Source organism: Polypterus senegalus, chromosome 3 (genome assembly GCF_016835505.1).
Source record: "Polypterus senegalus isolate Bchr_013 chromosome 3, ASM1683550v1, whole genome shotgun sequence".
Taxonomy (NCBI): Eukaryota; Metazoa; Chordata; class Cladistia; order Polypteriformes; family Polypteridae; genus Polypterus; species Polypterus senegalus.
The window spans coordinates 99,037,980-99,061,256 of record NC_053156.1 but is presented as its reverse complement, the minus strand read 5'-3'; the positions used below and the strand labels follow the sequence as shown (position 1 = coordinate 99,061,256).

The window sequence follows — 23,277 nt, the reverse complement described above, 5'->3', positions numbered from 1 at the left end:
ACTTTTAAATATGGAGACAGATATGCAGAACATTTGTTTGATTCTCCTTGTGGTTATTAACGTATTCCTCTCCCTCATAATTTTCCAGCACCTATGAAAACAAAAGCTACTGTGTAGTCTGTAGCAAGAGACAGGAAAAAATGTCATCAGGCATGTGCAGTACTGTATGTACTACTGCCAGTGTGAATTACCAATACTTGTTGCTAGTTGCTTTGAACAATCAGTTTTTGTAGTTGTATTTTCCACAATTTCACTTTAGCCATCTTTCACAAAGAGTGAGATTTTTTTTTTTCCCCCAAATGAGTTAATATGCTCAACTGTTCAGGTGAGTGTCCTGCCATGGTCTGTCACCCTACTGAGAGTTGGTCTCATGCTTGCAGCCAGTGTTGCCTGGCTAGGCTATGCTTTCTCATAACCCTAAGGGAGAAATTCAAGTTTGAAAATTGCTGGCTAGATGATGCAACCATTTTGTTTTTAAACATGGTTTTTATTGTTATTAAGGCTGAATTAGTCACAACACAGGTTAGTATTTCCCAAAGCTAGTTGTATTTGGGCCTGCCTTGAGTTAGCCGATTTCACTTAACCAAAGTTAACTGTGCAATAACTGTTTGAAGTGGATTGACGTATAGTCATTAATTCAAACCTGGTTTAAGTGCACATTTTTGAAAAAATGTCATGATGCTTAACTGACTAGCCTTGTTGCTTTGCATAAAGCTACATTATTGTTGGTGATGAGCAAAGTCTGCAGTGTTTGCTTCACTGTGAACTTGCCAAAAATCACAGAAATGTTTGGGAATTTTGCCAAACTCCATGAAATACATTGAAGTCAACAGGGAAGGAGGAACTGAACTAGTTTTGAGTGCATTATAAAGAGGCAGTGCTGTTTTAAGTGCCCATGAGGGCTAAGGAAGCATCTGCCAATGATGCTGGATCAATTATTGAGCTCTGAGAGAGCAGCGATAACCACTGTGCCATCGTGCCTCAAATGGAATGATAACCACAAACAAAATGCAACAAATGGCCACAAACTAGTAATTAGAAAAGTAAAATATAGATTATTGCACTCACGGAGCTCCAATCTCAGGGCACACATTGGCCAAGTCATGAAGCAGCAGCGTGAGACTGGCTCGTTCCATTGTTTGAAGTTTTGGCTGTGCAGATGCTTTCCTCATTTTTCTTACATCAAAAAGATAAACACCATGTAAACAGTCATAAATCTTTCCTGTGTTTTCTGAGGTAGGGATTGGGGTACTATAGACCTTTTTAAGGATTGTTTTGACTGGTAGTTGTGGCACATGGCTAATTATGCATGGAAATTAGCCACGTGGTGTGTTGCTGGCCACAAACAGAGATCAATCAGTGTTAGTAATGGGTCAGCTATTGTACACCTCAGATAAAAAATATTTCAAGTTTTTTCTTTTAAGCACATACTCTGTGGAAATCTGGCTGTGGCACCGATTGGGTCATGGCATCATGCATGGGTGAAGCAGATTGACAAAAATCTTATAGTAAGCCTGTGTGAAAATTATATGCATGGCTGCTACAGCTCTGCGATGTCATGCTGGTCTCTCAAAGCATCATTGGGTAGTGGGGGGAAAAATATTAGCATAATCTGTCAGCACAGTGAATTTCCAGAAAAATATTTGCTGTGGAAAAAAGGCTTAGGTGAATTTTGCCGATTGACTTTACTATTAGGATGGTTGAGAATCAAGACTGACGTTTTAAATAATGGAACCCGGGGCAAAGCACATTTAATGACCAGCCATCAATCCTTATTAGGCACACTTCATCCATACATGCTGTAATAAAGCCTTCATGATACTGCAGTCCCACAATACAGTGCATCCTCAGAACAACAGACACATTAAATAAAAAATATTTTTTGGTAAAATTGTGACAAAACCTTTAAAACATACAAAATAGAAAATATTTGCTATGATGTATATTGAGAATTGTAATACTTGATTTTATCAAGTTTTAACTAGACCATAGTTTTAATAAGAGGATATAAGCTCTAGGTTTGTCATCACTTTATGTTGGGTTCTTTCAGAGATGTACTAATTAGAAATGTACAGTCATTCAAATGAAGGGGTCATCTTGGTGTCCAGAGGAGGAACTCTCAGACGACATACTGAATCTGATGCGGCTATTGGGTAGACGGACAGTGAAAAGCCCACTACTGTGACACCCACGTAATACAAAATATAAAAGAGCACATTTCAAACTACTTAAAAAAAAAAAAAAAAAGGAACAAAGTGTGACTCTGCAGCCCTGAACAAACAAAGCAGCACAGTAAGTGATTGCAGACAGCATAAATGAGAAGATGTCTATGCTGAACGATTAAATGGTGCCCTCCTACACATCAAACTGACATGGAAAGCAAATAAGATCCTTAGTTCTTTATATTCTTTTCTGTTACTCCAGCATTAATGATGTGACTTGATGCATCACACCTCATTTAATATTACTGAAGACACAGTGAGAGAGTTGGGGATTCATTACAGTTGTTCACATGTAAAAGATTTTCATTCAATTTTTAACCCATTTTCTTCATTACAGTGTCACTGGCAACTCAGAGAATATTCCAACAGTTATGTGTGCAAGGCAGGAAAGATGGCATAGTGGGATATCAGTGCTTCCACCCCCTCATCAATATCAGGCCAGTTTAGTGCTACCAGTTAACCAAACACTTTTTTAGAATGCTGGATGGAACTGATGATGACTGCAGCAATACTCTTATCACTTTTTAACTATAGCCATTAGTATTACATAACTTTTTCCAACCAGCATGTTTTTTAAAATACAACATAAACCTGTTTTTCCATAGTAAAAATACTGTCAATCTAAGAGTTTCTACAGGAGGATACCAAAAAAATTAATTTATGCATTTATTTAGGGTAGGATTGACTACTGCAATGTATTGCTTATTGGCCGTTTAAATTGTTGTTTATATAGCTTTTAGTTCATTCAAAATGCTGCTCCATCAATCATTACAAGATCTAGAAAGTACGAACACATAACACCTGTCCTTGCATCATTACACTTGCTTCTGGTTGGACTGATTTTGAAATCCTCCTTTTTACATATAAAACCTTAAGTGACCAAAATGCTGCTTATTTATCACTGCTTAAAACATCTGAGAGCCTTGGAATCAAAATGTGCAATGCTTTTGTTGTTAGATCAGACTGCCCAGCACAGAGTTTACTGGGGCTAAAGTCTCCAGGACTGCAAGTCTGACTTTGACTTTTGTAACTGACCATGGATCCCCAGAAGTTTATTTTCTCCAGAGATGCTACTTATTAGACTTTGTTTTCCTCTATTGTCAACTGGCCATAGTTCAACAGTTAAATGGAGCCCAGTAATATGTGTCCATTAACTAAGTTAATCTGCTTTGGACCACTTTTTTCTTCCTATGTGTTAAAACTAATCTGTCTTTATGTGCACTTAGTGTGTATTTAGCAATTTCTAAATTTTGCATTTACATCTACATGTGAAATCATCACAGTATTCTATATCAGTACTCAGAGAAGAGTACGGTACAAACCTGGGGGTCATCTACCAGCACATTAAGTCTGATCAGCACTTTGGGCCCCCCACCTTCAGAGTGTGCTGTGCTCAAAGGATTGAAACACTCGATGATGGGTGGTGCAGAGCTGGGGGACAGGGCAGTGTGAAGCTGTTTATTCATACTTACCTAACTGTAATTAAATCAATACTGGTAATTTCATATCTTAAATGAGAGCAAAAAAACAAGTTTAAAGTAAGCAAACTTTTATTTTTCACAAAAATATTGCAGAAACTTTCAAGTTCATTTAGTTAAAGCTCTTTAATTTACAAATTTTAATGTTTTGCAGATAAGATTAGTTTTAATATTATATTTAAAAATCTTCTCAAACATTAACTTGAAAAAGATTACTTTGTAAAGGAACAAGAACTGATGGCTGTGTTTTAAGTTTTTTTGGTCATGGATGATCTGAGAGGCAGCACTGCTTCCACCCATTCATTAGGTTTAGAGATCATGGCTTTCCAAAGCTCCACCTCCTCATCCGCGGAGTCCATCCAATCCACACTCCTCCCGTAGCTTCTACCTGTGCGGTAACAGCAAAGGAGGGAATATTATGAACCTTAGCAGAATTAACATACATTTGTAGGATTAGTTTTATTACAAGTGGAATTTTAAAGAACTGTGATCAGATATTAAAGGCATTTCCAAACATGAATACCAGAAACAACACTGATGACCAATTGGCCAGGCAGTCTGCAGCATAAGGTGTACTGAAAAACCCAGTTCAACTTTTTAAACATTTTATTAACCTCCTTAGTGCTGCATTTTATTCCGAAAAACATGTAAAAAGCGTTGCATTTTTTTGGCATGAAAAAATTAAATTTTTATTAAATTTCAAAAGTATAATGATACAAATAATAGTAATGATGAATAAAAATATGAAATGAACAATAATAACAAAAATAATAATAATAATACAACTACTACCAATGCCAAAACAGTATATAATCTCAAAATGAGTCCTTCGTATGTTAAATCTTAAAGCATGGTGAAAGACACAATCCAACGTCACAATCAGGACAATAATAGCGGGTTTCTTTTTGGATTTTCCTTCCAGGTTTATCAGTTTTTGAACAGCACACTGCACAGGTATACAGTAAGTTGAATTCCATTTTTTTTCTGTTAGAGGTATATAATCAATAAAATGTCTACCAATACGACACTCTGGGTTGATCTGTGATGTGCTGGGTCGACCGCGTCTCTTAGTGGTACTGTGGGCGGTGGATGTGCTGCAATAATTTGTTCTACAAGCTGGCATGTAAAGTTTGCATGCACTGTTCCACCAGTTTTTCTTTTGTTGCCTCCACATAACAGGATGGAAAGTCAATTCTTGAACTGCACGGTCTATTCCGCCCATCATGCTCTTGTAGTCAACCATAGCCTAAGGCTTTGTAACCTGCTTGTTGCCTTTTGCCTGTTCAGCGACTTTACCTGCATTATCTACAATGCGAAGGTGAGAAACATCTTTCTTGTCCTTCCATTTCAGCGCAAGCATTTTACTCTTTTGCCAAGCTAAAAGAGAACCTCTCTGTAATTTAAATCTGCCAAAGTCTTCAGGTATGCCACAACGGTTGGGAAGCATGGTTCCATATACGTCATTCTTTCTTTGCAGCAAGATGACAAATAGCTCTGGTGAAGTATAAAAATTGTCCATGGTTACACAGCAGAGCATCTATTAAAGTAAGCACCGACGACCTAGCAATGCCGCACTGATTGTAATTCAGATCAAACATTGTCCCTTTCCTCGTCTATAGAACCGAATTCTAAAAGTATCCCATTTTAGATTCACAAAGCTCATAAAAACTTTATGCCAAATCTTGCTCTTTTTGACGCAATGTACTTTATCCAAGACAATCTGTCCTTATAAGCCATGAGACTCATCGATGCAGACATCGTGGTCTGGAATGTAAACAGTCTGAAATTTTACTACAATCGCTCGATATATCTCCCACATTTTCTTCAGTTTGGGTGCTGGATGGGTATTCTCTCCAAAGTCTTCATTGTTGGTAAAGTGCAGATATTTCATAATTAGTGAAAACGTACACTCAGGCATAATTTCTGTTACAGCCCGAGTGCTTCTCAGTTCCAACACTTATACAAGATGCATCTGTACAGTTGCCTGAGTGACACTCTGGTCGAACGCTAAGGAGGCTACAAGTAGCTGTAGCCATGGCATTGTCTGGGTGGAGTGTTCTTGTTTTCTCCATTTTATTGTGGGGCCTTCTTCGAGTACTTCAGTTTTCCTCCTAAAACTGAAATTTCACTCCATGTCCCATGAGCATGAAGGTTAACTGGGGACTCCAAATTCTTCTGGTATGCAACGGAGTACACTTTGAAATGGACTGGTGACCCTCTCTAGGGTTGTTTTCCACCTTATGCCCAGTACTGCAATTGGCTGTCAGTGACTCGGACCTGGATAAGTGGGTTAGAAAATGAATGGATAATTGGATAGGAACTTAATTAATCTGTCCAACATTGTTGAGTTTGCTTTTTTGAATTTTTAACAGTATTATGTGCCATCAGCCTTTCACACTGCAACACATGCATTGCTGAATGAGAACCTGCCCTAGTTGTGTAAGACTACACACCTTCATTCATCCATTTTTTTATTCCCATTCATTCAGAAGTCAAAGCAAAAAATTTAAGTTGCTCTTTTCCAATAAGCACACTAGTGGGTATGATAGTGAAGTGCCCACAGAATGTAGCATTCACTGTCATTTTCCATGGTTGTCAACGCCTTTTGTCATTATTAGGATACCACTAAGCAGGCAAACAAAATAAACAATTAAACAATTATGGTTCAAGGAACCACATCTGAATTAGGAGATGTTAAAAGTGGTATCCCACAAGGGTCAGTGCTGGGGCAGTTGCTATTTTTAATTTAAATAAATGATCTTGATAGGAATATAAGTAATAAACTGGTTAAGTCTGCAGATGATATCAAGTTAGGTGGATTGGCAGACAATCTAGAATCTACTGAATCATTACAGAGGGACTTGGACAGCATAAAGGCAGATTTGTAGCAGATGAAATTAAATGTAAGAAAATGTAGCGTGTAGCATATAGGACGCAGACATAATGGGAGGTCTGAAACTTGAAAGTACACCCTATGAGAAGGATCTAGAAGTCATAGTGGACTCGTCACCATCTACATCCAGATAGTGTACAGAAGCAATCTAGAAAGCTAATAGGATGTTAGGTTATACAGCAAAGGAGCTTATGCTTAATCTTTCTAGTATACTGGTAAGGCTTTACCTGGTGTATCGTGTGTAACACAGCTCTATTTATTAAAATAAATAAAAAATAAAATTAGCAAGCAGCGCTAGGATAAGTCCAGAGAAGAGCAAATAGGCTAATTCCAGAGGTTATGAATTATAAATTAAGATTAAAGGAGAGAGTCAGGGGAGACATGATTGAAGTATGTACAATTATGAAGGGAATTAGTACAGTGGATCAACACTGTTACTTTAAAATGAGTTCAAGAACAACACGGGGACACAGTTGGAAAATAAAATATTTGTTTTTTCTTCACACACAGAACCACAGACACATGGAATAAGCTAGCAGATAACTTCAGGAACCTTCAGAAAAAACACTTAATGTTACTTTGGAGAAATTATGTAGATGCAATGGACAAACTTTGTTGGGCAGAATGGCCTGTTCTCATCAAAATGTTTTTAAGTACAGAGTTGCAGGAACCTGAAATTCTTTTCTGACAGACTGAAGCATAAGGAATGGAATTCCATCCCACAGAACTGTGCTAACTCATAACAGGTTAACTGAATGTTGCTAGTGGCTGTAATATGGACGTCTTTAGACTGTGGAAGGAACCCAAACAAAAGGAGGAAGAAAGATAGCCCTGAGAATCAAACCCAAGCCGCTGCAACACCTTAGTTTTTCTGAATTTGTTTGTTCAAAAAGCACTGCCATAGGTTTCATCATTGTTGATTTATAAGCCATTCTAAACGCATCAAGAAAATGTCAGTCACTGGCCATATAGTTAATGAAACTCTGAAATAATTCTGAAAAACACAAACAACTGAAAATGACCTTCAGATAATGTAGCATCTTTAATCACTAGGCACTTCATTTTATATACGTAAACGGACTACGCTAGAGCTTGAATTTGTTGTCGCTGGATTTCTCAGCTTTGTGGGTTTTCCTTATTCAGGTGTACGGGGGGGTGCAGGAATAGCTTTACCTCATTAGTACGCACTATCCGAGGCCAGGCTATACGTTTTTGTGCCCCTGAAGCTACTGCCTCTGGTGTTGGCTCTCATGTAAGCACATCTTTACTCAGTATTAGCTCTGTTACTTGCATTGATGCATACTGTTACACTGTGCTTACCCCAAATCCACCTACTGAGCCAGTGAGCCTCACATCTGAAAGACTGGTTCCTCAACACTGACTGCTTGTGAATTCGCAGCCCAGATTTATGGTAGCCGTCTTTCTTTCAGATAGAGTCGGGGTCTTGCTATTCAAGTTGAAGTTTCACCATCGTGACTGATATTAGGTTACCTTGCACAATCCATGCTGAACAAGCCTGTACGACTATCCATCCATCATCTCAATCTCGTAATCTAGTTCAGGGTCAGAGAGACTGCAGGGCATGCAAAGGGTGATGAACAATTCTTTTAGTTTATGCTAATGTGTTATTGCAAGTGATTCCATAGAATGAAGTCAGTGGTAAGGATTTTCAATCTATTTATTTTTGGCATGCCTCACAGCTCATTTAGAGCAGCTTCACAGGACACCAGTTAGGGAGCACAGGGCTGTTATACAAGGCTTGTGCTCACATGTTTTTAAATAAGGTAGACTTCTCGTTTTTTGCCTGGTAGTATGACAAGAAAGCTGAGATTTATAAAATCTCATTCAAAAATGGTAATACACTTCACTTGCAAAGAAAATGATAAAATGATTCAAATAGCTAAAAGTATGTTGTCGCTACCAAAGTGGCCTAATCTATATATCTGAGTAAATGGTGCATGAACTTGTGCATTCTAATTACCACATAAGTAATCATTTACCTCTTCCTTTTCCTAATGAACGCCATTATGTGCTCTCATGCTTAACTGCACATGCCCATGAAAAATTCAAGAGTTTAGTTCTCTCCTCCTTATCTGTTCTGCGCACTTCATGAACCTCGGCTGAAGTCTATTGCCTCAAATATTTGATGTCATTGTGACAAATCAAAGTCACAGTTCTGAAGGAGAGCATGCTGATGCACAGAAACACAAGCACACACATACATCATGGTTAGTGTATGTGAACCATTCACATTTATTCCTTTAAGTGTATTTAATTCAAATGCAAAGATAATGCTACCCTTGCTTTTAAGTTTGCACATTTAACCGAGATTACTCCGATTTTGTAAGCTAACTAGAACAGGCTGCAGCATGCTATGCTCGCTTTTAGTTTAGTGCAGTTCTTTTCTTTTTTCTTTATCAACTTCTGAATGTATGTTAGATGTTCATTTGTTTGCAATTACAACGTACACCGATGGAGAGTATGTGCATTAACTTACTAAAAGTCTGTCTACATTGGACAACAAGTATAATAGCAGCTTACAAAAAATAAAGCTTTGGCTATGATAAAACCTTGATTCAGTATTATAAAATGTTACATGCAATTTAACAATTTAGGACAAATGCATTTTGCACAAAAAACAAAGCAAACTTTGATAGTGATTATTCATCTATATTCAAAAACAAAGTGGTAAAAGTTAAAGTAAGGAAAATGATTACAATTGAAAAAATATAAATCTAAAATATAATCAATATTACATCCCTTAGATCAGTGCTTCAAGGTCAGTCCTGGTTTCCCAGTGCGGCTCATCCCCAGCAACTAAGTGAATGGTTATTTCTCAATTTCTAAGTTTTGTGTAAATACAGAATTTTTACAGAATGTAGCATTTATGTATGTTACTTGTGTTTGGGACAAAGACACATTTTTCCTTGGTTTAGCTGTCTGCACAGTTTTAAGTTACAAATCAAACAATTCAGATGTGATTAAAATGCACATTGCAGAATTTAAGAGTATTTGCATACATTTTGGTCACAACATGAGGAAGTTACAACACTTTTTATACATTTCAGGGCACCATAATGTTTAGGACAATTGGAGTCACTGGTGGACTATGCCAGTGTGTTTCATTGCTTTATTAGTGAAGACATAAGATACCTCAGCCGCCTTCTACCCCTTGGAGTCTGCAGTTGCCATTGTTCAACATGAGGGCAAGAGCTGTGCCAATCAAAGTCAACAGACGCCATGAGTGCAGGAGGCATTCTTCTTGCAGATGGCTTCTTGCTTCTAGAATATTCCTCACCATTATAAATACCCACAAATTTTGCATGTTCGGGGTGCTATTTGTGAAATTACCAGTTATGGGTAGCTACCAAGTGATCTCTTTGAATGTGATGTATATGGACTGTGCTCATCTGGGACTCAAACAACACTTTTTTGCTTTGGCTATCTGAACAGTGCGTCTGCCCTGCTCACGTAAGCCTTCATGAAAGGACTGTCCTTACTTAAGCTGCATGTATGTGGGCTCACAAATCACAGTTATCAAAGTTATCAATTCTGGTTACATTTTGGTGATTTACAGGTTTTTTCACCTTAGCGCATTCAGATTTTCATCATCAGCCTTATGAGTTTCTTTGTGCTACCCCATATTTTATGATTATTTATGGTGCTATTTACCAGTGGGCACATTAGTGGGAGGGACAGCAAAGTACCCAACATTACCATTCACTGTCATTTGTCCTGGTGTCACCTATGGTTATTCCTTCATTCATGGTTGTTTTTTCATTATTAGGATACCACAAAAAAAAAACTCCACAGAAATAAGCTGAACCAACAGAAAATGGTAACTGAGACTTACATATTCAGAAATACAGCAAAAATACAAATATGTCTAAATTTCCTATTAAAACAATTCTCTCACACCACTGTGCCTTTCTGGGGAAAAAAGGGAAGGCAGCAAATAAAATGTAATCAGTTAGGGGGTTAATCACTCGCAGATTGTGAAACTGGTTGGAACAAAATACTTGCAGCCAGACCGAGTCCAACAGTGCTGGTCTCAAAGACTGCCTGCCACAGATTTGTATTTCCTATCATTTGTCAACAATTTTCATTAAAAGTATTAATTAAAAGCCACAAATGGAACGCAAAATGATAGAAATTAGAGTGTCATCTTGATAAAAAGCTAAAACACGTTTCCCTTGTGTTAGGCATGATGCGGACGGCCAGATGGATCTTGTCCATATTTAAACCAGGCATTCTAATTCCTTTGCCTTTCATGTTTATACAGAAGACACGACTTTCATCCTTTGCTCCCCTTAATTTGCAAACTGTCAGACTAATGATCTGCCATTTCTTTGACAGCCTCATTAACATTTCTTTCCAAAAAGTGTTAAATTTGAATGTTTTTTCTTCGAGTGTTGAAGTAATTATCATTTGATTTTCATTCTGACACTGAATTCTTAGTGCTCAGATTATTTCAAATAACTCATACAATACTGCTATTATCATTTTTTATACTTAAATTATTTACTTAAATTTTAATAAAATTTCAGAATCTTGCAACATACTTTACAAGTAAGATAACAAGACAAGCGTTTCCTCATTATAAATCAGCCCATCCTGGCAGCAGTAGACACAATGAACAAACCAGCATTAGACATCACAGAGCCCACCAATGCACAAATGTATACTACAGGTTAACCAGCCAAGCACAAATATCTTTGAGAAGGACTTGGGAGGAAAACCCCGAGTATCTGTAGAAAACCCCACTGAGACCCAAGGAGAACGTCAGTGTGGATTCTACCCTATGACAATAACCTGGCACAGGCTTTGAACCAGGGACGCTGGATCTATGAACGAACGACTGTGTGACCATGCTGTCCTATAACCCAATCTATGTACATAAAATGCTTAGGGTTGTGCCTGTTTGTCATTCAATTGCTCACAAACTACAGTGGCTAAACTTGATCTTCACCGAAAGCTTATTAAGCGATATGCTCTTGGTAAAGCAAAAAATAAGTGGCTAACGGCAGCCGTAGCAAAGTTGTCATGGTCCATGTCTTTTTCATGGAAAACTACATACAGTAAGTACATTGATCAAGAAGTTGACATGGCACAAAGAAAAAGGACAGCAGCCACATCTACTGAGCTTGAAGCAAATTGCAGCTGATGATAAGAACAAGAACGACGATAGCACCGTTGGCCATCAACCACGCGACGCAGCTAACCACTGGTACCTGCACACTACTGGGGCTGCCACCTGGATATTGGGCCGAGCGGAGGTCCGTGTGTTTTAGTTTTGTAATAAACTCAAATATTTTTGGAGTCAAATATTGCATCATTAATCTTTGAACAGGTCTCATGTTAAAATGAAATTGTAATAGGAAAATAAAACCTAATATATAAATATGTTTTTAATGTGTCATTAACTAAGACAAAGTTAAAAAAAAAAAACAAAAAAAAAAAAAGTCCATTGTCTACATAATTAAATTTTCTCAAGAGTTAAGCAGACACAATTTCTGACTGCTGTGAAATTAATTAGCTGTTCTAATGTTTCACTTATAAATTAAACATTGTACAAATTATATTCAAGCATTCAGTGTGTAAAAAGAAAAGGCTTTTAAGTTTTTATTGGAACATGCTCCAAATTGGCCTGTGTAATGATGAATTTAATTGAATGTAATGCAAGTAATTTCTTTGTAATAAATGCACAGTAAATGACGGCACAATCGTTCAGTGACTTCAGTGTTACAGAGCACTTTCAGTTTCCAGTGCTTTGAAAATTAAAAAGGTCTGTAAGTATCCAAAGCAAGAACATTGATTTGCTGCAATCAAAATTAGGAAACATGGTGACTAACTAAAACATTAAAGTGCTCCCATGTACTTTGTGAAATTTATTGTAATGGGTTGCCTGTGAGGTGAAAATGAGGGGAGCCCAAAAGTGGCAGCTGAAGAATTTGGTTTTAGAACATCAGCTTTTGCAGGATTTAATGTGTGGAAGAAATGAAAAGAAGGAATAATAAAGAAAAAAAAAATCAATATGTATTATAAATAAACTTATTTTAATACAATAACACACTGATTATAATAAAACTGTACAAATGTGTCCTCCATTCTTACAAGCAATATAACAATACAAACTAACCTGAACATCGCCTCAAAACTGTCTACTCTCATTAGTCAGACAAACAACCTTAACAAAAAATTTGTGCAAAGGTTGTGCAAGTAAAAACAATTTTACACAAATGTACACTTCTGTTGAATTGTAAAAAAAAAAAAACATTGTAAGTCAGTCATTTCTACCTACAACAGAGTTTTATAGATCATTAGCTTTGCTTTACCAATCAGAAAATTAGCCTCTTATAAACTTAATAGTAGTAACACCATAAACACAGTTATTGTTAAAATAAGAGTAGTAAGAGGGGGTCTCTTTCTGTGCAAAAAGTGGCCATTTCCAGAAACGAAGGAGTTAGTAAGTGATACACATACATGCCCTTCAGGATGCACCACCACAAATGAGCAGGGCCTTTATTCAGTCGTGACCGGCTGCCTTCAGCGCTCTGTTGACAATGTGTCCTTGTATTAGAACCAATCTAAAGATGGTTAAAATCATTTAAAGCTGACATCAGACTAGCTGTTACTGGTGAAGAGTGCATAGTTCTCTGCTTCAAGCAACTGACACAATGTAATACTGAATAATCCAACCTGAAACAAAAATGTGGCTGCAATCACTTATTTTGTTTTTCTTGAATAATTTTAGACATACAGTTTAATCCAGCTGTAGTCATTTAAGGGTAAGAGAAAAGCACTGACTCACAAGTCCAACCTAAACAAGTTTTAAATCATTTTTGTACTCATCTGGAGTACTGCGTGCAGTTTTGATCTCCAGGACATAGAAGCACCAGATAAGGTCCAGAGAAGAGCAACTAGGCGGATTCCAGGGCTACAGAGGTTGAATTATGAGGAAAGACTAAAAGAGCTGAGCCTTTACAGTTTAAGCAAAAGAAGATTAAGAGGTGACATGATTGAAGTGTTTAAAATTATGAAGGGAATTAGTACAGTGGATCGAGACTTGTATTTTAAAATGAGTTCATCAAGAACACGGGGACACAATTGGAAACTAGTTAAGGGTAAATTTCACACAAACATTAGGATGTTTTTCATTACACAAAGAATGATAGACACTTGGAATAAGCTACCAAGTAGTGTGGTAGACAGTTAAGACTTTAGGAACTTTCAAAACTGGAGTTAATGTTATTTTAGAAGAATTAAGTGGATAGGAATGGTGAGCTTTGTTGGGCTGAATGGCCTGCTCTCATCTGGATTGTTCTAATTGCAGTGAAGTTAACTCCCAGAGTTTAAGAAAATAAGCCCACGCTACGGGATTCCGTTTATTCAGTTATGGCTGGCAGTCTGCAGCACCCTGTAGACAAAGTGTCCACGTATTGGCTATGTTCTCCATTTCTAAAACTTTAGGTGATAGACATGGAGGGGAATGAAGAAAACGGCTCCTTAATTAGAACAATTGTGACAACGGGCGATTCAGCCCAACAAAGCTGGTCAATCCTACTCACTCTTATTTGAGAGGAGTTCTAATGTTTGCCACTAGGCGCTCGACAGTGGTGATGTGTTGCAAGCTGTTTAGGACATGCAAGGACATTTTAATCTTTCTACTTGTGACAATGATGACCCTAATGCTTGGAATCCTATTCCATGGTTCTCAGTGAAAAAAAAAAAAAAAAAACTGCACAAAATTTGACCTTAGTTTTCATTCCTGTCTTTATGCTCTTGCTGAAGATCTCATTTTAAGGTAAAGTGTGGTAGTGTCTATTAAGGAGTCCATGATGAGCGCCTTGACATAAGGAGGGCCAAGTCCAGTCATCTGCAGGAGTTCAGCCTGTATTGGGTGAATTCCTAACACTTCTCTAACCTTCTCTGTGCTGATCCAGTAGCAATTTCAAAAATGTACCCCAGGCACACCTAAATGACCCTCAGCTTTGTGTACAGTTCTTGAACTCAAGTGGATTTTCTGGCTATTATGTCCATGATGTCGAGTACTGTACTCCTATGCAACAACAAGACTAACAATTGCTTCCAGATAATATCACATAGCTTGTCAAATTATCTGCAGAGTGACACAAACACTGCATAAATACCCTGCTTCTGCCATTGTTTTGTTTGATATGCATTTAGGGCTAGAATCTGCCCCATAAACCCAGGAGATAAGGTTGATCCAAAATGTATTATTATTCAAAACTGTAAATCTTAAGTTTGGTACTGTGTGACACCTTGACAGCTTTTTACTTAAAACCGCATAGTAGGATTTTAAAGCCCCTCAAGGTTTTTGACATATTTTAAATAAATGTGGGCCTGCTCACAAAACGTGAATGTGTTCACAAGATCATTTTATGAAAATCACTTCATTAGACTAAAGTTCAAAATTCCATAGAATCTTTTGTTTCCCACTGAGAAATCATTCAGATTAAAATGAGAATTATACTCTGTGATTTAAGTTAACATTATTTTTTTGTATTCAGATGTATGCATTAACATACATTTTGCCTGGACATTTTTAATTGTGCCAAACTCACTCCTCAGTCAAAATCTAAATGTTTTATATGAATGTTTAAATAATAACAGCATTCAATACATATGCACTAATAAATTGTGCTACTTGAACACTGGCATTTAGAGGTTGTTATTTTGTTCAAGCTTCACCAGTCCCAGCAGTAGCAGGTCAGTTCTAAATGTTGCACAAGTACAATAACATTGGCATATATCCCTACACTTTTTTTTAGGGATGGTTGGGCAACTCCTGTTTTGCAGCCTGGAGTTTTAATCTTTTCAATTCTGACATTCTCATCCTTGGTTGACCAAGGTTTGCATCCCAGGTGCTCCCTATGTGGAGTTTGAATGTTCTCCCTGTGCCTGTGTGGGTTTCTTCCGAGTGCTCTGGTTTCCTCCATTAGTCCAAAGACATGCGGGTTGGGTTGATTAGCGATACTGAATTGACACAAGAGTGTGTGTGTGTGTTTACCCTGCAATGAACTAGCGCCCTGTCCGGGGTTTGTTCCTGCCTTGCACCCTATGCTTACTGAAACAGACTTCAGTTAGAAGTCTAGTGGGTTAGAAAATGATGATCAACATTCTCTGCCATTTCCCTGGTCAGCTATCACCTTACCTATTGGGTCTAACAGACGTTTCATGAAGTTTGGCCTGCAAAACACAATAATTACATAGTGTATTGACTTAGCCTTTACTTCCAGAACACAGAAGTAGAAGAACTTTAGCAAATATCCTTTAAACAACTATCTGCAAAACTGTCAATAACAGAAGGCAGCTAATGTCTGTTGTGGACACAAGCATCAGGTCTAAAATCAAATAAACAAATATCCATTTTAAGTGCATGACATGGTCCTTAAAAATGCCTGTTGATGCCGGGTATGTTCTAACTGGCAGGCGATTCACACAGACAAGCCTTCAAAAAAAGCATTCCCTTGGTAATCTTCCTAACTTTGCATGACCTCACATGTAGAGACAGACTGGAAAACTAATTTTCACTGTCTTGGACAAGAAAGCAGAGGCGAAGGCACTAAAAACTTGTGAAAAGCAATGATATAAAGATGATTAAAAATAATTCAGAGGTGACATAAGACTAGTTGCTACTGGTGAAGGGCTCATACTGTAGTTAATCTTTTACAAGAAGCAAGTGACATTGAATGTAAAGCCAAATAATCTGAATAAATGGAGCTGCAATCACTTTTTTCCCCCCCTGAATAATATTAAAACATACTGTTATTATTCTCTGCATTTTCCAAATACAGTTGGAGTCATTTACCTGTGCCTAAATAAGTTTTAAACCATTCTGTATGTGGACTTGCAGTGGAGTAAGTCAGTCCCAAGAGTTTAGGAGAATAAGCCCCTGTTACTGGACTATGAAAAACCTCTATGGGTCCATTTCATGACCCCTTTTTTTTCATTGAATATGAACCATTTTCTAAGCAAAATTCAAGGAACGGAAGTGGATTACCTAGTTACATAACTGCACAAATATCAGGCAACTAAACTGCATAAAGAAAAAAAGCATGCACTGTTTTGGAAATCAGAGATTTGTGATATAAAAGAATCCTACCTGTTCCAAGGCTGAGCCTCACCCCTCCAAGGAACTGATTTGAAAATGTTTCGTGGTCCCAGATGGTCAGCTCACAAGAGGCCTCTCTTATTTCCTCGTGCTTAAATCCATCATATACCATAGTGTGGTTGTAGACCGGACTCAGGTTTTTCTTTATTACTCGCGTCTTCTGTCGGCTTTTTTTGGTTGTATCAGGCAAAATGTAACTACAAAAAAAAAAAAAAAGTGATTGAAAAGGTAAGTGAAAAAAGTGTTTGACTCATTTGAAGCATTACATTTAAATAATTTAAGAATTTGGTTTTTATTTCAGTTTATAGTTGTTTTATTTCTGAAATGACCAAAGTTAAATGTCATTAATCATTTTCATTACTAATGTGGATATGAATCATATCCAGTAGCATTTATGTGAATCATATCCAGTAGCATTTATCAAGTGACAAAAGAGGACAATTAAGATCTTAGATTAGCTGATCATTTATTAAATTCACAGTCCAGTGAATATAATGACAATGTAGTATTATCCATTTTTTTAAACATTTAGAAAGGCTGAATACAGTCAAGGTATTTTTTTTACAAGGGCATGTTTAACTCATTGAAGGAAAACAGAGATAAAAGGGCAGCATGAAGAATTAACTGAAATAAAACACGACTTTCTCATTCACACTTAATCCATTTCACCATCATGAGTTGCCAAATGGCTCTTCCGGAACCAACACAGGATGGAGTGCCAGCACGTCCAAGGATCCCCTCATGCTCTTAGTCCATTCACCTAACACTCGCATCCTTAGAATATGGGAAGAACATTAAGGATACCAAAGAAAATTCCATACAGAAATAGGAACAATGTGTAAAACCCACACGCTGTTAAAAAAAGAAAAGAAAAAGTTGAGTAGAATTTAACAGTTTAGTGACTGGCTGCTGAGTTACCAGTCAATTAATAATCAAAAAAGGTCAGAAGCATAGACCGCTGCACTGTCTATATCAGTTAATCACAAAATCTATCAACATTATATCAAACCAGTCGCACATTTACACAAATACAAATTAGGGAACAGCCAGGTCACTCATCAAAAATGTTTATCAATTACTTCATCCAACCTACATATCACAAAATATTGAAATATTTAACATTAAAATGTTGGAAACATCTCTGCTCAAATTAATAAACGTTAAACTTTTTTCAAAATATAAACAGGTCATGTAAATACCCCTAAATAACATGTAAGTAAGTCCAGAGGGTCAATATATCCAAGAATTGAACTTCTGTTAGTGACTATTCACACAATTCACATGAAATATTTCCTCCCGCTTGTGATGTATGGGCACATTTGCATTTCTGAGGTCCAACCACAGCATCACCAGATCTCATTTCCTTACTTGTGTCTTTTGGATCAGCTGCGTAACCACTCCTGTATTGTTCTAGGCACCCTGGGACCTTCATGATTGCACCCTTCTGCACTGAGGTATCAATATACTCATTCTTTAAGAGGTTTTCTGTTAGCTAATGGGCAACAATCACCAAAAATATTTCCCCTTGTCACTGAGCAGCAAAATATTTCTAAACTGGTCAATGCTATGTGAATCCTCTTCCATGAAAAACCAAACACCGACAAACTTCCACTCTTTGACTACTTCTCCCCTCTTCCAGATGACCCTCAGGATCTCCCACAGTCTGTGTAGGAGCCTGGGACAAGTCATGTATACTAAGTATGGTATGCCACCAAGTCTGGAGACTGAACTGTATCTTGCCGCCATAACAACTTCCTTCACCTCCTGCAGTCTTGATATTAAAAGGTGGTTCTTTAAGCCATCCTCCCTATCTCCAGTACAGTAGTTGATTCAGAGGTGGTGGTCTATCTCCACTCTGAAGCAAGTGAGGTAGCAACTGCATTTCTGCCCTATTAGCAGCTTTATGAAACCAAATAAGTCTGTGATGAAGGCAGATTGTTTCCTAGTCCTACTCTTTCACCGGCCATCACCACTATTCCCCTCTGTAGAGTGTCAACAGCCTATTGCTAAGGATGCGGTGAAATTCTGCAAATGCACTCTCTCTTTCATGCCTGACTCTTTGAACTGCTTCTGCAGCGTATAGAGCTCTTTCTTTAGCTGACTAATCTCCTCTGCCCTACCATTTTTCCTATAGAGGTCCTTGCCGCAAACATATTCATTGGTTGCTGTTGATAGTCCAGTTGCCTGGGTTGTTGTCTGTTGGTCCATCCAGCTTGTGTGCTCATACTCCATTCTTCCCAAACTCCATTGGGGATTTATTTCTCTGGGATTTTCTGTAGCTTTTTTGGGTGGTGGTTCTCAGAAGATGCTAGTTGGCTTGATAGCCTTTCTAATCCAAGCTGCCATGATTATGGGCTTTCTGCAGTCTCACCAGCTGTCACCACCACTCTTCATCCAGTCTATTCTACTGTAGAATGTCACTAGCCTAGCCACATAAAACATTTATAATGTGCACTTGGACATATCATAAGCAGGCGTTTCAGGTCTGTTGACATCAGACACTCTCACCCTGAATCTTTCTATGAAAGAAGCTGAAGGTGCAGAAATTTGAAAACCCACACACAATTATAGTGACCAGACTAGGATGTGAACCCTGGACTTTGGAGCTCCAACATGAAGCAACAGCACTACCTACTGTGCCACCTACTTCCAAAACATACTTCAACAACATAAATAAATAAAACTGGAACTTCCTTTTAGACAATATATCACACTGCTGTTGCTTACTGATTCAGCTTTGAAAACTACACTTCTTTCTAACTGAAAGTATAATTTTTTAAACTGAAAGCCTCTGAAATGTGATTTCAACAATGGCATGAAATAAATACAGATGTGTGTTTTTGTGTGAATATGGTGTTCATTTTTCCAGCTTTGGACGGGAAACAACTATATCATTGTTTTACCATGACAAAACCTTAAACATTCACTTTACAAATGGTTTTATTCTACCAAACAAAATTTATTTGTTTTAGTTTAGTAGCATTTTTAGTCCCTGAGAACCCAGGAATTCTATTTTATTGATCTCGCACTGGTATCAGAGTTTAATTTAACAAGGCAAGCAGACAGAAACTGCTGTGCCCAATATCTCACCCTGTGCAATGCAAAGTGGTCAATGCTGTATTATTTTGCAAGTTAATTTTCAATCAAGAAACAATTGCAGTGAAGCAAACAAGTATTTACTTTTATGCATTTTATACCTGTTCATTTTAAGCACACTCCAATTTGGTTAGCTATCATGTATGGCAATTTCTCAATTAGTACGCATAAAATTAAATGGCTCCACACATTTACGAGTCAGGAACAAAGCATTTAACATGCATAAAAGCAAGGCCATTCTACCGACCTGTTCTTGTCTGAAGAGACCAGAGGTAAATTTAAATGTCACAAATAGATTTTAAAATCCACCTGCTTTATCCTTATGATATGCTTGCATAGATGTTATAAAATGCTAAGAGTTACAAAAAGAAGAAAAAAAAGCATTTGTTGCTACAAAAATCTCAAAAGACCCAAGTAATGAATAAAAAAAGATTTGGAAATCACTTTTCTCTTTTAAATCAGACTTTCTAAATGTATTATTCTATAATAATCAGGAAAGAATGCATGGAGTAGAGGAGATTAAAACCGTTATATAAAAAAGTCATCATAGTACAACTAATCACTCACAACCAAAATGTGCTTAAAGGGACAATTAAAAAGCTACAATTTAAGAATGCAGGCCTAACATCCATCCAGTCACCAATTACAGCTAATTCTGAGGAGATGTAGGCTTTCTTCATAAGACTGGATACATGGCAAGAACTATTCTATTAAATTACATGAAAACACACTCACAAACGATACATTAACAGAAGTATCCTGGCAAAACCCTTCCCACACACAGATACAGCCTGCAGGCTCCATACTGACAGTAACCGAGTGGAGACTCCACCCAGTGTTCTGGAGCGGTATACCTTCACACATCCACACCTTGCAAATCTGTTTATCGTTATTTTATACTAGCTGTGTAAGCCCATGCTGTAAGAAACCTGGGCTCCTAGAAACTATTGAAATTGTCAGAAAAAAATTGAAACGCAGAGTCTTGTGTTTTTGTTTTGTGGACGTGCTAGCCCCCTTTGTCTATTAGCGGTTAAGCAAATTTCTCTCTCATTTGTCTTTCCTAGGTGGTCTCACTTTGGTGACGGAGTCACTTTCTTTCAGCTTCGTGCTGTAGCCTTGTACTTCTTTCTTCTTCCAACTCGTGATCTTGGGGCCGCCTTGCTGGCTCTTTGAGCTTAATGCAGTAGCCTCACACTTCTGGGCTGGACAGACAGACACACACACACTTCCACGCGTAGATGTTTATACAGTATATAAGACAACATAAATATAATTATCTACTTTAATACTATGCACTGAATAATAAAAACATCTGAAGCACCAAGACTGAAAACTTTCGCAAATTAAGCAATAGAAAGATTTTTTTGAAAGCACCATAGCATAGACTGGTTTTCGTCTTTCAATGCTAAGATTGAAGGTTTTCTTTTGGAAAAGCTTATGAAAACGGTTCTTGGAGTATGTGCCACAAAGCTTGAATGCTGTTTACCAGGTCATTAGAATAACTCAGCACCAGAGTTTGATACACAGTAGCGTGAAAGCCAGCATTAGAATTTGCATGCGGTTCACAACTGAATGTTTAGAAGTATTGAAGACAGATACTTATTTTAGGGTCTTCTAATGATTTTATTCCAATTGGTCTGTCTAAACACTAATAGCTCCACTTGAAACTTGAAGTAGCTTGGCAGTGACTTTGCAAGAAGATGCGAACATACCAATAAATTATAATCAAGTAACAACACATAAGTTTTACATGGAGAAGCAAGGGAACACTCTGGTATTGTTTCATACTGCAAGGGGCAATTTGTCTGTGGATGAGATGGAACATTCATAAAATTTCCCCTATTAAAGAAGTATTTGCATTTTGTTCAACAGCTATAATCTGTTAACATGTATCTTCTAGTAACAGTTATTCACATATGGACCACAGTAATAGGTGTTTCTGACCCCAAAATATCCATCTGTCCCAAATTCTTCATATTGGTGCATCTTTCCCGAGACAATGCAAGAGAGAGGAGGTGCCTAGACTATTTCAAACAACTTCTCTTAAACAAGGAGATTGAAACTGCTTAGTGGTTGGGACGGATGAAGGAAATAAAATAAACTCCACTGGAGTTTATCTTCAAGTCAGTACCGGGAAAGATGGAGATAAGAAGAGTCTCTTCATTTGCTCCTGTAACCAAATGGTTGTACAAAGAGAAATGCCTAGTGAGGCTCATAAAAAAAAAAAAAAAATCTTTAGGAGTCAGTACATCAATCAACCACCTCAAGGTGGCTTACTCTACATTAATCTGACAACGTGATGTTCTTAGATACCCAATAATGCACTGTCAAGAAGATAAGACGCTTAGCACTGGCAGAGGTTACTTAAATCTCTGGTCCTACAGGATTATGGTAGAAAAAGTATGTAATGGGTGGTACCAGAAAGCAGTTGTGCACTTTGTAGATGGCCTGTCCAGAAGGATAAAAAAAAGACAAAGGTCTCCTGCAACTTGCATGTTGAAAGGGGAAGTCTGGAGACGTTTGCCCTCTGTGAAGGAGTGGAAGAACAGCTGAGTGTTAAGAGTTCAGCATACAGAAGTATACTTCACATTAAGCAGGGCTCACTCACAAAGTCAGGTCATAGATATTCATTTCTATACATTGCCTATACAGTACTATTAAAGTAATCAAATTTGTTTAATGTTTACTGCTTCTCATTAGTTTAGATCATTTTGATAAAAAATAAATGATGCCTGTGGACTGTAGAGGATGCCATTGAGCACCAGATCCTAATACAATTGGATCACAACAGTTCCAGTTCATCTAAAGTACTTTTAATTTAAACAACTTCATACAAGCATCTTTTGTTCACAATACAGCACAACATTTTCTCTTCTTTTTCTCTATCTCAACTCTCTCCTCCCCACCTGACTCAAATGGAGGGCTTCTCTTTTAATTCCAGACCTGAGAGGATGTTCAGTGCTTAATCTACTGCCCCCTGTAACCCTTTCAAGTCAGACAGGACCACCACGGTCCTTGTAAAATCAGTCTCCAAGAACTGTACCTGGCAGCCCCTACTGAAATGAACAGGGCAGGTCCATTGGACCACAACTCCCATGTTGACCTATCTGGGCTTCTGTTAACAAAGCCTCCTGGCCAGGTAAGGGAGTCCTGTCAATACCAACTGAGATATCGGTTTGTCCGTCATATGATGTCTGTGTGAACATATAAAAGAAATCTTCTCAATGCAACAAGCACACACACACACCATAAGAGTTACAGGAGGGCCCTTTGTGTGCATCTAGTACTAAATCCTTGCTTCAGACTGATGAATGCTTAAAGTGTTTGATTAATTTTTCATATTGGTGGTAATTTTAAATGCCTCTGGAGAAAGACGAATACAGAAGTACTTAAAGAGATCCATCATATGTTATCAAATTAAAAGTATAGTAAAAAAAGAAAGCTAAGAACATC

The 23,277-nt window shown here is 37.6% G+C and overlaps 1 protein-coding gene across 5 annotated transcripts in view; it reads right to left on the bottom strand.

The window, feature by feature from the left end:
- Positions 1-3,803: 3,803 nt before the first annotated feature.
- Positions 3,804-23,277, bottom strand: part of LOC120525402 (synaptotagmin-like protein 2) — a 541,287-nt gene continuing 521,813 nt past the window's right edge. For 4 of the 5 annotated variants that reach the window (XM_039747656.1, XM_039747659.1, XM_039747657.1 and 1 more), the window contains 2 exons: positions 16,720-16,925; positions 3,805-4,088 (listed from right to left, as the gene is read on the bottom strand). In XM_039747656.1, the coding sequence (XP_039603590.1) occupies positions 3,949-4,088; positions 16,720-16,925 (346 nt within the window). In that variant the 3' untranslated portion in view covers positions 3,805-3,948. Of the gene's footprint in view, positions 4,089-16,719; positions 16,926-23,277 lie in introns of all 5 variants that reach the window. The other variant, XM_039747660.1, reaches the window with a different exon arrangement.